The following is a 17,594-nucleotide window of genomic DNA, read 5'->3' on the forward strand; positions in this document are numbered from 1 at the left end:
CAGTCCAGCTTTGCCCTGGGCTCTGGCTCGCAAGTGACCGGATCAGGCTTCAGACCCATTTTGTTTGGTCTTTATATGTGTTACCAACGTGACGGGATAGCACGACAGTTAAATGAGATTGGATGGCGACGGTATTTAGGTTTCTAAATGGGGCCGAGATGCAACCCTCATGGCAACATTGAATAATGCAATAAAATGAGGCGCACCGGAGGCCGGGCAGGACCCTTGGGTCATAGTGAGCCCTTGGGAAGTGGACACTGTAGCCCTTGCTCGTGTTTATCTTCTCCCCCCGCGCCTCCCGCCCCCCAAAGCTGCATTAATGACTTGCTCCTATGTTTTGTTTGAAACGCACAGTTTTTGTGGCTCTTTTGGTGACATTTCCCTACTGGGGAATCGGTCGCCTGAGTTCTGTTTCTTTCTCAAACGTCTCTGGTTCCTTCCCCAGACTGGTTTGGAAAGACGACTGCGCACGGAGTGCCTGCTGAGCTTGGCGGCCCCGTGCTCCGGCAGGGGGCGCTGTCCCGTTCGCCCGGGACCCCCAGCGGGCCCGACTGCAACCACGCGTGTGCTCGTGGACTCTACTGCCCCAGGAAACGCACGGAAGCAAAAGGACTCAGAACACTGACTCGCAGGTACCTTTTCAGACTAAGCTTTTATTTTTTGATATTACAAACCAGTTTTTCTTTATTCACAAACCACTGTAAGTGATAGAAACACTAATTTCTAAAGACAGATACACACATCTTCTGGGTTTGCGGACTGCGTGATGTGTGAAGTCACTATATGCCACACAGAATATTAATCTGTTTTCCATAATTCATAATAGCAGTAGTTACTTAGAGAAATGAAAACATTCCAAATAAATACTGTTTAAAAAAATCCAAAATGTTCGTTTACATCTCTGACATACATTTTAAAATGACTTATTGGCATCTTGGCGGAGTGCCCGGACGAAAGGTTTTGGAACATCATGGGGCACTCACTTGCTCTAAATGATTTTATTAAAACTACATACAGTCATGGGGGGAAAGTACAGCTCATTGATGAAAATCAAAACTGCAAATTAATTTTACTTGAACCCACACAGTAAGAATTCTATGTCTGTGTTTCCAAATACAATGCCAATTCCGGATTTTTGATCTCGGAGGCCATTGGGAGAGAGTTTTGGGTTCTCCCGAGTCCCCCCCGTCCCTTGGGGGCAGGGTGCCAGAGTGTTTTCATGGAATTAGAAACACACCTGCCCGGCGCCCACGGTCCTAACACTGTCCTCTAGCTGGGGGCATGAGAATGGCCTAAAAACACCCGCTCTGGCCCCTCGCTCCCCCACCCGCATCAGTCTGCAGACAAGAACAGCGGACATGCTTGCTTCTGGCTGCTAAGCTGTCCCCCCCGTCCCCCACCCCCGGGCTCCTCTCCAGATCCCCGAGCATCGGTCTTAGATAGCGAAGCTCCAGAAACTTTGTTTTCAAACCTGGTGAAACTTTATTGATGGTTTAATATCCAACCGATCTTACTGCATGCACATAGGATGACAAGAGAAAAGCTGAATCACACACACTTTTTTTTTTTTTTTTTTTAAAGTTTTGTTTGGTTTTGTTTGAAAGCGGAGTTGTTAAAGCGGATTGGCAGGTCCACAGCGGCGAGTTGGTAATCGGCTGAGGGACGCGCCATAGGGCCTACGCTGTACACAAGGAGACTGACCTATGGCGGCGGGACTACTGGAGGCGGCTGGCCGCTGTTTTTCATTTAAATACAAAAACAGGAAGACCCGTGACAGATACCCCAACTTAGGTTAACTTGTAAACAGGACAACATGGAAAGAGTTCAAACAGAAGTAGCACAAACTGCAATTTTTCGGCTGTCACTCTGGCCCTGCTTGGGGGGAGTCGGGGGGACGGAGCTTTGTTCTTGCAGGGGGTATGGGGGGAGGAGGGTGAAACCTACTTTTTTTGCTTCCTTCTGACGAGTGTCCTGGGCCTTGGAGACGGAACTAAAGATACTGGTTTGAGAGACGACTCGGGGACCAGGAGGAGGAGGAGGAGGAGGGCAGGCTCTCACGGACAGAAAAATTGCAGATTGCTCACACAACACAGTCATGTTTCAAAAAGTACCAAGCTGATGAAAATACCATGATTATCTCTACTCAATGATTGCAATACTTGTAAAATGCTTCTATAAATCCGAATATGATTATCATGTAATTCCATAAAAATTATACATCTGTCTCTAACAGTTGCTCTACTAGGCTAAAACTAAAGCTTCATAGACTGTTTCTAGAACTTAACAACGCCACTGCACAGATGTAAATTTTATACATTTTTTTTTAACTGGTACAAAGAATTTAAGTTTTTATTACTTTCTTTTTTTGGAAAAAAAGAAAAAAATAGAAACAGTGCTTTTTTATCACCTTTTTATTAATGTTATTTTTTTTTCCCTCCCGTAATATAAAAGTCAGCAATGATATCAATAATTTATTATACTGGAAGAAATATAAAAAGAATGCTTGTTGATGGCCTAACTAGCAGTTTTTGCCTAAATAACTAGCGGCTGGTTGAGAAGCTGGACACGGCCAAGTGGAATGGTTTAAAGGGTGGGTTTGCACAGCTTCGTTCAACTTCAACTCGGATGCACAAAGTGCTTGGAGAAGCACTCCCTTAAACAACATAACCTTTGGCTTGAACTCAATGAGTAACTTAGAACCGCTGACATATGATTGTTGGTGCAGTGGGTCGTTTGGATTCGTCAGTTACTATTCTGGGTTTCCTTTTAGCCCAAATCCCGGTCCCCCTCCCCTAAGACCCTCCCCCCTCCCCACCCTTCCCCGCTCGTAAAATAAAGTAAAGCAGATGCAGAAAAAAATGACTATTGTAGTCACTTACACTCTTCCCAGACAGCTGATAACCCCAGTAGCTTAAGATTCAGCATATAGAATTCATTGACATGATATAGCACTCTGGATATGGCCCTAAACCGGTTTCGATTCACAGCTAGCGTCTCTCTAGTGCAACCACAAAAACGCCTACAGCCAGCAACCAAACTACGGAACCTTCCGAAATTAAAGACCCACAATATTAAAATACACAGAACAAAATATCTGAGGTATAAGATAAAAAATGTAATTTTTTTCCTCTTTTTTTTTTAATTTTTAGAGCTGCTAAAATGATGTACTACTGCGTGTATTGCAATACCCAGGCCTCGGAAAGCTTCCTCTCTCCCCACATTGGAAGGTTTTAATGGTTTTGTCATTTAGTATGGAGCAAAACGGTTGTATCCCCCTCGGTATATACTAGCCTGCAATGAAGAAAGAACGAGACCCACATCATCAGCATGGCTCCTAGTCTTGGCATCAGTCAAGGGTGCAAAAGCATTCTGAAACAAAGCAATTTGAGGGGTGTGTTTTTTACATTTTCCTTTTGCAACACGTGGATCATCAAAAAAGACTCATGTGAGAAACAGACAAGCAACCGCAAGGGAGGCGCCCCCTACCCATCCCAGCTCAGTCTCCGAGAGCTCTCGACAGGGCCAGTCCCGACCTCCCTCGGCGTCTCTTTCTAAAGAAGGTCCCTGCGAGACCGAGTCCCGTCGGCCAGCCCCGCTGGAGAGGACGACTCCGGCACAGGCTGGGCGATGGAAGGATGTGCCCTGACTGGTGCTGTTGGCTCGTTTGACTCACAAACGCGGCATCCCGTCGGCCAAAGCTCCGTCCACCCTCGGCTCCGAGAGCCGGGGGTAGCCGGCGGGTGGGATGCCGCGACCGGCTCTCGTCTCCAACCCGCTCCTCAAGCGGGCTCGGTGTTGGGGCAGAGTTGCCGAACGCAAAATCCGGAGGAAACTCTAAATCAACTGCTTTACTTGCCCGGGCTCGACCCCCTGGATGGAATTGGTTCTTGAGAAGGGGAGTTTACGGATGAATCGCTTGACGTCATTGAGCTTGTGCGAAAATAATACGTTTCCAAATCATGGCTGAATTTCTATGGCCAAGCTCCAGTGACGTGTCTGGTCACGGCTCTAGATGGCTATAGGAGGTGGTGCTTAACTATTCCCTTGTTTGTTGTTTTTTCCTAAAAGTACGGGCGGTTCCAAAGAATGCCTATGGGGATTTGTTTTTAGGATAAGGTCTGGTATTCTTGATCCCAAGCAGAAAACTGCATGCCAGAAGCTTTTTAATGATTGCATACGCTCTCACGTGATGGGCACGTCTTACTGGACTCGAGAGTTTTAGTGCATAGAAGTTTGAACAATACAGGCAGATTTCACCCCACCCCCACCTCCCGTTTTTGCCCTCCCCCCCACCCCTCCCCAAAACAAAACCCCAGATTCCCCCCCCACCCCCGGAAAAAAAAAAAAAAAAAAAGCGAAAACCAAAGACAACTCCCAAACCCAGCTGATTCCTTCTAATTCCTTAGGTACTAGGCACACACACAAAGTGTGCCCCTCTCTCTATTTTCTTTCCTGGGCGACTATGACTTTAAACATGAATTGTAATAGGGGAGGAGAGGCAGGCAGATTCTCAGCTGCCTGACAGCAGAGGCCTGGAAGTGTGCAGCTTAGCTCCTCTGAAGTCTGTGCTGGGGCTGGAACCTTGGGGCTATGTGAATGAGCAGCGAGGGAGGGAAAAAAAAAAAAAGAAAACAGAAGTTCCGGATTGACACTGAATTCTGTCAGGGATGGAGTTAATTATCAAAATGACGAATTATTCCATTAAGGTAAGTGCTCTGCTAGGGGAGACTTGCCAAATTAGAAATATAATAACTTACATGCACTACATTGCCAAGAAATTAAGACATTTATCAAGTTTACTGGGAGGATTAATGTGGCATTTTAGCTGCTGTTAGCACGAGAGACAAATTCAGTTAAGGGAAAGCGAGAGGACGCCGGCCGTCCACCCGGAGGCTAAGGTCCCAGCCGGGGGAAGGGAAGGGGCGCGGGGAGGAGTGAGGCGGAGGGGCCGGTACTCACCATGGCACCAACGCTGTAGGAGGGGGCTGCAGCAAGTGTGTGCTGGTAGGGGTCGGCAGCATAAACGCGTCCGTAACTGAAAGCAGAACACGGGGGGGCAGGTCAGTCCGTAATCCGCGCTTGCCACGTCCCGATACCCCGAAGATACGAGAATGCCGAGACAGCGCGGAGACGCCCCCTTTGCCTTCAGAGGGTGGGAACGCGTTCCCGTCTGCCGCACGACATCGGACGCGGCCAGCTGCGTCCAGCACCGTCTTCCGTCCCCTTGGCGGTTCTGGCGAGATAATAATGCATGTCCCGCTCCCTGTCTCTCGTAGCGCCCTTCCTACGCTGCTCGCAGAGCTACCGCGGAGCCCGAGGTAGGCAGAAGAAACAACTGGAAGGGGTGGTTTTAAGAAGCCCGGAACCCGCAGGAGGCCTGTCTCTCTCTCTCGAGACGCCGTCTTTTCTGCTAACTCAGCTGTTACCAGTCAAGAGAGACAAGGTAGGTCAGCAAGGGTCAAGCAGCCTAGTCTGCCGGGAGGGGCCACCATCTCAGAAAATGACCGATGTACTTGAACAGGAGGACCCTTGAAGGCTTTGTAGGACCTCTCCCCCCCTCCCCCACACACTCCCCACTCAAGAATGAGTCTGATGCGATTTCGATCCTTTCACCCCCGAACTTCTGCCTCATCAGTCAGTGGTCGGGTTCGGAGAAGGGACCCATTTCGAACAACATTTCTTGAGGACGAGAGCTCATCTTTGAGGTTTTCGATGCCCCTGCCCCATCCTGCTCCCTGCACGGCCATGCCTTTCAGGACGGGCTTTGGAATAAAAACAGAAAGGGATGCCTGCTGAACGTCCGGGGCTGAACGCAGCAGCAAATCAGAAATGAAGGTTCAGAGAGTTTAAGTGACTTGCTCGGGGTCACAGGGCCGAACGGAGCCCGAGCTGATCCTTGAATCTCTCAGGGCAACCCGCAGGCTCCTGCCGTGGGGTCTAGACCCTGACTCGAATGACCTGCCAGCTGCCTTTCTGGACACAGTCTGCACATTGGTCTTGCTAATGATCAAAGCTGAGGTGCGCGCTAGGTGAGGTTAGGTTCCCTGGAATGGAGGTCCTTATCCTGCACATGCTTTGTTGAGGAGCCTCTCAGAGGGGCGGCGGACGGGCAAGCGGGTTGGGGACTGAGAAAGAAGAGAAGCAAGCATGTGGTCTGAGCTGGAGACTAACTTCTGCCTGACCCTGGGAGCTGCACCCCAGAGTGGACCCTGCCTGGAGACAGGGACGTCGGTTTTTTAATGCCGGTGGAAGTTAAGCTGAGTTGTGGGCTTCCATACGGAACGGAGAATAACTTTTGGGTTCAATACTCTCTCTCTGGCAGTGGGGGGGTTCCCTGAAGGAGGCGGCCATTCTGCGCCGTTAGCAGGCCAGGCTCGCGGCTGCCGGGGGACGCGTGTGCCGGCCACTACATGAGATGCACGTCCGTTACCAAGGGCTTGTGACGCCTGGACTTTGCTTTAGGGAACAAAGGATCGAGGTGAGAAGAGATGCTTTGTCTGCACTGTCAACATTTAGCTCCCCTCTCGTAAAGTCTCAGTTGCCTGTATTTATGTCCCTTCCTTTCCTGTCTTTCCCCTACTTTCCTTCCCATCTCCTTTTTCACACCTGGAGGATGGGACTGTGCTGATGGGTCTCCTTGGTGGCTCACGCCAGAGAGTCTGGGATAGTGGGAACAAGCCTGGCTGAGACCCAAGAGAGCATCTTTAACTCGTAGGGTCCGAGTTAGACCCCCAAAGGGAAAAGACATTTTGGATGATACCAAGTGCTCCTCGGCTGTGTCCTACTCCTAAAGCCTGCTTGCGTGTTTCCAAGGGCTCTGAGCTCAGATGAGCTAGAGGAGGCTTCCTGCTTAAACACGCCGCGTTCTCCTGACCCTGCCAAGCCGGGGCACGAAGGGACGTGTCTTTTCCGAGGTGACCCTCTCAGGGAAACTAACAAACAGCCAACCCCTCTTGCTCTCCATTCTTTGGGACGCCCTTGATCGACTGGTCTCCATCAGATGGCTTTCGGGCAACAACTCTCCCTCTCTGGAAGGAAGAACAGTTCTAAGTCCAAGACCAAGGGTGTGTTAAAGAGGGAGCAGGACGTTTTTGAAGAAATCTTAGATTCACAGAGGTCACCCGTGAAAGTTGGGCCTCTGCCCACATCACTAGAAGGAGACGTGAATGGGGGTGAAAAGGACATGATCTAGGCGTTTGGTGCTGCTTTTCATTTTGTGAGAAAAGGGAGGAAAAAAGAGACCACTAATAGGATTATTTTAATGTACTTTCACCTGGCAAAGCTGGTCTTAAAATGCAAAGATAAACTGAAAAATCCCTGGAACTTAGTAAATGATGCCAGCGTGTCCCTTGGATGGTTTTCCTTCCAAAGGAGTAGGACAATGCCCATTTCAAGAAATTTTCTTTTAGAATTCGGGGGAAGGGTTTTACTGGGGCAAGATTTCCCTCTTTGGAGGAGATACCGTGTTGGCAGTCTGAACGTATTCCGTGAGGACGACGCCCACCTCTGCCCTCCGCGCGCTTTAGCGGTAAATTCTTCATTGCCTCTAACCCCGGGCACAGCTTCAACCTTTGTGGAAAACCCGAGGTAACAGTTGGCAGTGTTCTTTTCCAAGGCAGAAGAAAAATAAGCGTCACTGAACTAGTCCTCGTAAATGAGCAGGCTCCTTTTCTCCTCGGGGTGACCTCTACCTTCAGAATCCGATGGTTTTATTATGATTAATAAATTTCATTTCCACAGAGGAAAAGGGACCATGTCAGCTCAAACTGAAAGCAAGGAGGCTTCTTTTCAAATGCTAATTTCTAAACACGCCCTTGTGCGACCCGACAATTTAGACACAAGGTTATTAGGGCAGACGCGGACTGGAGGGCTAGTCTTGCAGCCGAAATGCCAGGCACGTCAGCGACCTCCCGTCCTCAGAGCTGGCGGAGCACAGCCCAGAGGAAACGTGGCAATTCCCAGGGACCTCGATGGGAGTGATGGGAAGATGTCCTACGGCCGCCATGTTCCGAGTGACCTACCCACACCGCCGTCACCCTCCGCACCACCCCTCCCTTTGGCAGAGTGGGCCGTGGAGCAAGCTGGTCATGATGCTCCCATGTCCCCACACCCCGCGCTTCAGAAATTTCAGATGGAATCTTCTGTGCGTCTACTTCACTCCGTTCCCACTATGGCCACCCTAACCTCAGACACCAGGGTTTCAGCAGAACCGAATCCACAACAGCCCGAAGTCTTTCCGCTTTGTGTCTACTCTTGCCTCTTCAAACCACCAGCCACTTACATCTGTGGCTAACAACGCTACCATCCATGCTGCTATCCTACCCATCCATCCATCCATCCATCATCCATGTAGTCAGATATAAATGTAATCGTGCCTCTTCCCGGCTTCAGCCCCTCCAGTGGTTTCCATTCATCCCAGAATGAAACCCAGACTTGCCTGGCTCGCCCCTGCTCCTCGCTCACTGTGCTCCGGGCACACTGGCCTCGCCCCGACTCCGAGAACACACGCAAATTCATTCTGTGCTTTATAGCCTTGGCCCTTGTCTGCCCTTCAGGTAATGTAGCAAGTCTCCAAACCGTTCTATGTACTTGCCCCTCGGCCTGATGACTGACCCCTCCCACCCCCGCCAGGCATGTCAGCCCGGCGGAGGCTGGCCCAAGTCTATTCTGTTCACCTTTTTTCATCTCCAGCGCCCACCCAAGCACTGGCCATCGTCGCTGCGTGAGGGAAGCAGCGAGAGGAGGAGTAAACCGGGAGAGAAGACACTTGTACCCATCCTCAGGTTCTGTCCGCAGCCAAGATTCTCCAGATGGGCTTCCTGAAGAGTCTAGGTCACTGTTCCCACAGACATTCCAAACCCTTCGAGACACTCCGAAGGTAAGTTTCTGGGGACTCTGGGCATACAGCGTGTGTAATTTCACATCACCCCTGAGAGTTCACAGAACACTGGCCCACAGGCCGTCAAGCTCATCAGACCCCTTTAGGGAAAAGCCACCCGAACCACGGAATAGAAGATAAGAGCTCTGCGGGTGACCTCACCAGGGCTTGCAGCCATGTCTTCATGAACCCACTTTTTTTTTTTCTTTTTTTGACCTCAGCAACAAGTGGAGACAAGGAGGCCACCCGCGGTGCTGGGGAGAGCACAGGGCATGGGGCCAGAAGATCCAAGTTCGAGTCCTGCCTTCGCAATGTCCTTCCTCAAAGACTAGGTGAGTCGCTCTGAGCCTCATTTTCCTGTTCGCATGAAGGGGTATTCTTGGGTCTGAGCCGGGTCTCATCATCAAGTGCATGGAAAGATACCAGGTACCATTTGAAGCAAGTCTGTGGACAGGCGACTACGATGGAGGGGTCTTACACGGGGCTTGCCAAGCCCGGCTCTCACTCCCGCCCAGACTTCTGGGCTGTAGAGGCAAGGGAAAGGTTCTCTTCTAACCCGATCGCGTGGCACTCTAGCAGTCAACTTACAGATACCCCTGGAGTTAAGCACGACCTACTTTCTGAGTTACAGACGTATTCGGAGTGCTGCATTTGAGCTTAGGGTTACTCGGGACTAAAATTCATAACAATGCTGCCCGTGGAGTGGGAAAGAGAACCTGTGTTTGTTAAAGTGCTTTGTCAACTCTGCGGAGAGATGCAAATATTACTTCTTAGTACCGTCTGAATTTTGTTGAAAGAAGCTGGATGCTAATGAAATACAGTAGGGCTGTGTTGGTGCCCAGAGCAGGATTCTAGCACAGTGAAGTGATTTTCTTATAGGGACGGAGTAAGAACACTGATTAATTTCCCTGTGTTTTGCTCGATCTCAATTAAGAGCCTTTATGCCCTCTGGGACCTTGCTTCTTCCTGTAGCATCACTTCCCCACGCCCCCGTCCCAGAGATAGCTGGGGAGACCCTGGGGGAGCAGGGAGGGGAGTGAAGAACCCTCACCCCACCCCACAGGAGAAGTTCCCCGTGGCGTACAGCTCTCCTGGACAGCCTGACCACCGCAAGGAGGCCCGGAGGACGGTGCCCCCGCCACACCAAGAAGCGTGGCAGAGTAGGCTTCAAAAGAGTATGCGTCCTGATCGCTGGGGTTTCTGTACTGTCATCAGGGCCACAGCGCCCTCCTCATTGGATCTAAGATACAGTCTGAAAGACACTGGGGAAGATGGATCCGTGCCGGTCACACACGTGCGGTACAGTACGCAAAGGGAGCACCACCATACCGTAACCCTGCAGTTCAAACAGCCTGCTATTTGGAGAGCGATGGTAAAGCTAAGGGATGTCCTCCCCCTTCGCTTTCCTGGAGGGTCCACTGAGGTCTGGACCCCAGGATGGCTCACCCGAGTCTGGGTGTCTGAGGCGCCCACTGAGAAGACGGACGCGAACCTGCCCAGGAAGAGGGGCCCCCCGTCCCACCACATCCCTCTGGTTTCTTGAGCTCTTCCAAATGAAACACCAAAGGACTTCTAAAAGAAAATCCTTTGGTTTTCGCCGCTGCTGCTGGTATAATCCACTGCTAGGCTGTTGCTTTCCCCCCATCCAGAAAGAAAGCATCTGGAACACTGTTCCAGATCAGGCATGCTTCGCATTTGGGGAAATGCTCTACTCCTGGCAATTCTCCGTGGCTAGAAAGGAGCTTCAGTAATTACCAGTCAGGAAGGGGAAGGAAAAGGCCACACGGAGGGTACGTGGGCTTTGGGGGGTCCCTCGGCTCTGCCCCGGCTGTTGTATTAGCGCCTGCCCTGACGCCACTGCCAACCGATCCGTTTTCAAAAGCAGAGTGTTAAGGGCATTTCTACTTCTCTACTGACCCATCTCCTACTCATCCTTAAGTAAAAATACAGCCCAACCTCGTACGATCCTGCAGTCCTACTGAAAGAGGGGGCGGGCTTCTTACAAACCCCTCGATGATTCTGGACTGCAGGATCTGACCGGTCCCCTTGGCTTATGGCGTTTCCGAGAGCCCAAGATGGAGACAAAATCCCTCCCTTCACAAGATGAAAGGCTGCAGCCCAGAATCCGGGAGGCCACAGCAGGCCTTTCCAATTCCTGCTTGGGGATGGCTTGAGCTATCTTGTAGATGAACGCGCTCTCACTTTCATGCAGACCAACACCGACCAGACGACGGAGAAGGCTCGGGGTGCAACCGTCCTGTCTCAAATGGTAGAACATCACAACCGTCAGCCTGCGGAGTCCGGGTTAGCACAACGTGCACTGGTTTGCGAAGATGTTAGGACAGAAATGGTTGATAATGGCCAAGATTTGCAGCAAATCCTCCAGGGCCATTCACAGCAAAGACAAGGAGTTGGTCTCTGCCCACCACCAAGAGACCTGGGGCCCATCAAACTGCTTCATCTCCACAGGAAGAGAGAAGAGGATTCGCAGGACCCCAGGCCATGCATCCGGGACTGCCATAATAGGGGGACAGTATTAGGATGGGGACAACTTGAAGGTATTGGGAAAGAATTAAGAGAGAGATGGGTTAGAAGGTGGTGGTGTTCCTGCTCACTTTCCTGCGGAGAGTCTACTGAGGTCTCAGTGGCTCAGTGAACGTGTTCTCGAAGGAAACACTCCTGTGATTCCTGCAGCCTCTCCTAGCTTTAGTCTAGACGCTGACATTCGTCAGCCACTTTGATATGGTCTACAGATAGGTACGTGTGGGGCGGGGTGGGGAGGGGGGAGGATGACCAAGCTGTATCCTAGAAGCTTCTCAAGATACATCGAAGATGAACTTAACCAGTCGCAAACTGAAAACATCTATAAAACCACTTCAAAATGTCCCCCCAAACGGCCAAGCAGCAATGGGAGAACTTCTCCAAATGAACAACATGAAGTCATCTCACCTGGACTCTGGCATGTCTGAATGCTGCTGTTCACTTCCTTAGCCTGGATTTGAAATTGTCCCCTTCACGAATCACTTAATAGCAATTATTAATTCCAGCCTCCTGTTTTCTTTGCTCAGAACCAGTGGGGAAAGCAGCTTCGGGCTCTTCGCGTTCTAACTAGGAAGCCGTAGAGTTTGCGCATCCCAACTGTCGCACACCTGAACTGTGCCTACGTGAGTTTTCCTGCAACGCCTGTACCATCTGTGAGACGCAGACCACACCACCCCTGGCGGTCAGATGGCGTCGTCCATTCTGTACACTCTCCATGCAGTTCAAAACCTCTTCCAGTTCTGAATCCCCAACGGAACAGGTCTGAGATAAGAACCTCAATTCTAGATTCATCAGAGCAGGGTCACAGCCACTGCCCGGGAGTTGAGACGACACGGTGAGCCCTGCCCTCGGCCATCGATCCTTCACTCTGGAATGCCTCCTGCCACAAGAGACTCATCCAGAGCTGAGCGCTCTTCAATGCCAAGCCCAAGGCCATCCTCCTCTTACAAAGGCTGTTTGACCTTCTTTGTGTCCTGACGACTGCTCTACCAAAATCACCAAGAAATCCCCATCATGCTCTGAAATCAACGTGGCCCCCAGCTGGGGCTCAGTCTGCTGGGGGAGCGGCTAAGGGTAATCTCAGGACGTTCACCTCCTCTTTGAGCCACTTCCGCCTCCTGTGAATGGAGAAATGCTGCGTACAGACTGGCTAAGGCAGTAGTGAGGCTGACGTGAGGCTGACGGGTCACCGGCTCGTCAGCAACCCAGTGAGTGTCAGACACTGATGCCGTCAAGCTGGCACTCACTGCCTTCTCTCTATCCCAGGTGGGGTCACGACAAGAAAGCCCAAGGAGTACATCGGTCAGAACCACCCCCGAGGTAATAAGCATCTGGAGCCCCCGTGCCGTGTGTAAGCCGCTCAGACGTTCTGAGAGCTTAACGGCAGGGCGCGAAGAACGAGCAGACGCGTACAACACACGCTAACCAACCCTCACTTGGAGGCAACATTAAAACACAAAGTCACGACACGCGGCCCGGGTCCGGATGATCTGTGACAGTATTTTAATGACAGGGGAGTATCCCTCGCCTCTAAGAAACCAGTTCTCGCGGCACACAAACCCTTTCAATACTCACCTGAGCAAAATGAATGGAAATCTAACTCCAGAATGGTACTAATAAAAATATAATGAGCCCGAGATGAGACATTTTAAGGTTTATAGCAGCCACATTAGAAACTTGAAAAGAAAGAGGGGCAATTCACTTTTATATATTTAATCCAACATATTAAAATATTATCATTCCAATGGGTAATCAATGTAAAGATTATTAATGTCAGTGTTTTTACATAATTTTACAGACATTTGTATACAAATATAATTTGTATTTGTGCTGTTTACAAAATACTGTATGATCTACGAAACATGACATACGATATACAAATACATTTGTATTTGTATACAAAAATAAATTTTACATAATTTTTGTGCTAAGGTTTCAAAATCTAGTATGTGTTTCATGCTTACAGCTTGTCTCGGTTGGGACCAGCCACATTTCAAGGACCCTGGAGCCAGGACGGCTATTGGCCGCCACCCTTCAAAGCGCAACTCTAGGAAAATCTGTCCTGCACGCTCCTTACCACTGAAAGGGAAGATTCCTGACTGATCAGCTCTGTGGTTCCCGAAGAATCAGGAATTACCTGGGCGAACTTGTAAGAATGCAGATTTTCAGGCTCCCTCTCCAGACCTCTGGGGCAGGGACGTGGGAAGAGGAAATGGATTCTGCATTTTTAATAACTGCTGTTCTATTTTTTTTTTTTTTTAAATTCAAATTCTACACTGATACAGCACTCCATCCCTCACGGCTGATTCAGAGCTATCTGGATATCTTTGATTTGTATAAGTAAACTGACAGACGTTTTATTTTTGTAGGGTATCACTATTGCCTGTACCAAGCTTTGAACTACACCTAGTGCACGGCAAGCGCTCAATAAACGTTATTATTTTTACTAGGTTCCTTTGTTTATACGTTTCCTTATCACCCTGCACACCCTATTATAACACACATCACATTTTATTGGAAACAGACCAATTAACTACAAATCAATTTGCTGCATGACAACTTTGCTGAATAATCAAATAACCACAATGTAAGAAAGACAATTAGAGGAAGTTTGCTGAAGGATCAATTAGGGGACTGGCCTAGTTGGAAACTCCGAAACACTGTCTGAGGCTGCGTGGGTGTGCGGGTGTGTTTCTGTGCCTGTGTGTGCAGGTGCAGGTTGGGCGGGGATAGACGGATGGAAGAGGGTTATAACACCCCGTGTGGCCATGAACTTGCTTCTGATAATGACTTCCTCAAGTCTATAGCAGCCCATTCACGGGGGATGGTTTTAATGGCTTTGGCCATGCCCTCGGCCAAGGCTTTTTCGCAGATCCCCGCCCTTACCTAGTGTCCAGTACTCATACAGAACTGGGGGTGTGTTTCCAGGCTGGCTTCCCGTGCCTCCAAGATGGTGCCTGGCCTGGTGGAGGAGGCAAGACTTGCTACTGGACAGAGACCCAGCCTCCCGCTGGACCCCAGAAACACACAAGCATGCACACACACACTCTCTTGAGCAGGGGGGGGGGGGGGCAGCAGGAATTCAGCAGCCAAAACCACCCGTTCAAAGTTTCTGGTAGTTTTTAGGGGACGGACTAGCCTGTTGATCTCTAGCCATTGACTTTCAGCAAAAGAAAGATATTTGGGGAACATGGAACACACGATGCCTGTTTGACCCTATCTCCTGGAATTCGCAGAATGTTCCCCGGCAAGGCAGCTGCTCCCGTCAGTGCCCTGTCCCTGCTCCTAGACTGGTGCCCAGCACATTACAGTATCCAACGCACACCGGCTGCATGCAGGGGATGGACCAGGTCAAACACACACCCAGGGGAACGGCCATCTGGGGAGCCGGTAAGTTCCCTTAGGGCCCCCAACATTTTAACAACTGTGCTCCCCAACTCACAAATACTTGTCTTTCAGGAGCAAAGAGAGCACAACTCAAGAGAGCAGGGGAATTCCATCTGGAGCCAAAGGCCAATGTTGCAAGGTCAAAATACAAGGGGCACATGGCGCAGTGGGGTTCAGTGGAAAGAACTTTGTCCTGGGATTTGGGGAAAGTTACCCAAGTTCTCTGGATATGAGCTTTTTTTTTTTTTTTTTTTTAACCTCTAAGACAAGAGGGAGGGTAACACCTCCCTCACCGAGCTGATGTGAGAAATCATCTGTGCATGTGTGCACACACACACACACACAGGCAGGGACCTATGTATACACATAATTTATCATGCTTGCTCGTATGCAGAATTTGCTCAAGACGACAGGAAGTTATCATCACACCCTGGAGAATTCAGCGAAGCCCGACTGAGGGACGAGGACTGAGGGATGGACAGCTCCCTCTTCGTGGCGACAACAAGTCTTCGCACTCCGTGGAAATAAAACACCCTTGGGGCAGGAGGGAGAGCGTGGACGTTTAACACGGACTGAACTTCTCCCACTTCTAATCTGCCAGCCTGTCCTGTTGTTCTCTGTTCAAAGTACAGCCCAAAGCCACCCCCTTTTCGGCTCTTCCACCACCACATTCCTAACGCAGGTCCCTGCCGCCCTCCTCCCCTCTCCACACCCCCCCCCACCCCCCTGCTGCAAGAGACTCCCAACTGGGGCTCTTTCTCCAGCTCTTGTCATGGGCGATCTGCTCTCCACAATGCCAACTCCTCATTAGAAAGATAAGGCAGATCGCAGCTAACCCTCCGAGGACTCCCTACCACACCTAAATCTCGAGTGGTTTCAGATTCTCCAAGTCCTAGTTTGTTCGGAGCCCTAGTGGTCTTCCTGGTTTGATCTCCAGAACTCTGCCTTGTATTCAGATGCCGTGGCCCCACCGCACACCCTGCGGAGCCCGGCTGGCCACCTCAGGCATGCCTCAACCACAGGGCATTTGCACTTGCCGCAGATCCCTGCTCCAACGTCACCCCCTCGGAGAGGTCCTCTCTGCCCGGTGAACCTAAAGTAACATTGTATCCTAGTTTCTATCCAGCCCTCTGCTCTCTGGTTCATGATAGCTGCTGTAGGATTTGCCACGCCAGTATATCACACCCTTACACCTACATGTCGGGCATCTGGTCTTGGCTAGAAAGGAGGCCCTTTGAAGGAAGGGCTTCTCCTGGCTTATTTAAGGCCATGTCCTGAGGGCTCAGAACACTTGCGGATACACCGTAATGACTCACTGCATATTAATGAAGTGACCTGAATTCCCAGCTGTTCTGCCAAACTAACGAACTTGCTTTGTGACCTTCATTCGGGGGTAAGATCCGTACTCTCCTTCCACTACAATCACTAGCCAGTCCTGGAAAATCTCCAGCGAGTCACAGCGGCAGGGAGCCCTCGAGTCTAAGAAGGGAAAACCATCTTGTCCCTTGTCCCTGCCGTCGCTAGCAGGATCCAACTCAGGAAAGGTTCTTGATGCTACAGAACGAGAAGATACCTGAGTGTCCAAAGTGAGCTTTGGACACATGCACACTGGGGGCTCAGGTCTGCTGTCAAAAGGCCCCGCCCCCCCCCCCATGAGTGACCCCCCATGAGCACTCTGTCCTTCAGAAGCAACCAAACAGACACCAAAACCAAACAACGAATACCACTGCCGGAGACACTGAGTAAGAAAACAGACACAGCTTCACGAACCACACGCGCGAGCAGGAAAAGCTTCTTCTAACGGGGCTAGCAAAAGCAGGAATGACATGTTGGCATCCTCTCCAAAAGACCCAAGGAAGAATCGTCACTTTTCCTTTGGGGACAGGAAGAAAACCCCTTTGGTGCCGCAGATCCTACGGTCTCGCGATCTTCATCTCACCATCTCTGCCCGGAGCCACCGACAAACCTGGCCAGCTCTGCCCAACAGGCAGCCGTGTGAGAATAACACGTCCTTATAAGAATTTCAGTTATTAAATTCATCACGCCCTCCAAACTGAGATTTTAAGTGTCTTGCTCATTTCTTCATTTAGCGAAACACTGAAATCCCGGAGATAACCACTTATTTAGGAGACCTGCCCTAAGGGAGTTGTTCTGCACGCGGGGATGGTTTTGTCGGTTAGAATGGGGGCGCCCCAGTTCTCCCAGCACGGAGGAGACGAGGCGCTCGGAGATCTCGTCAAAACCGTGAATCACAAGCTGTGTTGACCCACCAGTTCCGATTTTCCATATTCACTCTGAGGAGGGAGGGCTGGCTGGAAGAGAATGTGCCATTTGATTGATACGGGTGTCTCCTTTTTCATGCTTGGTTCAAAATGCAGAGTTCAAATTGAACCTTATGAAGCAGACACCAGATTATTAGTATGGCCATCAAAGCAACAGGGATATCTCTCTCCATTTGAAATCTGATCAATAACAATCCATTAAGAGTTTACTGAGCAGCCGTCCTAAATCCGATAAGGCAGGTAACAACACTCGCTCTACCCAGGCCAACTTTCATGATCTGCGGCCTCTTTCGGGAGTAGTGTGTGTGTGTGGTGGGTGGGGGGGTGTGCTTGCTTACAAGGCAAAGTTTGCCAAGTCACAGGATGAAATCAATGTCTATCTCTTAAAGCTGCAACTTGGCAGTGTTTGAGCCGTGGTGTCCAAACACAACCCAAGATACACCGGGACAGGCGTGTGCTTTAAACAGGAGAGTTGGAGGCGGTGGAAGTCGGCACACCCACCGATG

At 50.3% G+C, this 17,594-nt stretch overlaps 1 protein-coding gene across 16 annotated transcripts in view; it reads right to left on the reverse strand.

Annotated features, from left to right (window-relative positions):
• Nucleotides 1-626: 626 nt before the first annotated feature.
• RBFOX1 (RNA binding fox-1 homolog 1) overlaps nucleotides 627-17,594 on the reverse strand; it is a 1,785,930-nt gene continuing 1,768,962 nt past the window's right edge. For 12 of the 16 annotated variants that reach the window (XM_045993974.1, XM_045993970.1, XM_045993965.1 and 9 more), the window contains 2 exons: nucleotides 4,960-5,035; nucleotides 4,361-4,588 (listed from right to left, as the gene is read on the reverse strand). In XM_045993974.1, the coding sequence (XP_045849930.1) occupies nucleotides 4,441-4,588; nucleotides 4,960-5,035 (224 nt within the window). In that variant the 3' untranslated portion in view covers nucleotides 4,361-4,440. Of the gene's footprint in view, nucleotides 3,370-4,360; nucleotides 4,589-4,959; nucleotides 5,036-17,594 lie in introns of those variants that run through there. The other 4 variants (XM_045993979.1, XM_045993969.1, XM_045993978.1 and 1 more) reach the window with 3 other exon arrangements.

The sequence above is a fragment of the Meles meles genome, chromosome 21 (assembly GCF_922984935.1).
Source record: "Meles meles chromosome 21, mMelMel3.1 paternal haplotype, whole genome shotgun sequence".
Taxonomy (NCBI): domain Eukaryota; kingdom Metazoa; phylum Chordata; class Mammalia; order Carnivora; family Mustelidae; genus Meles; species Meles meles.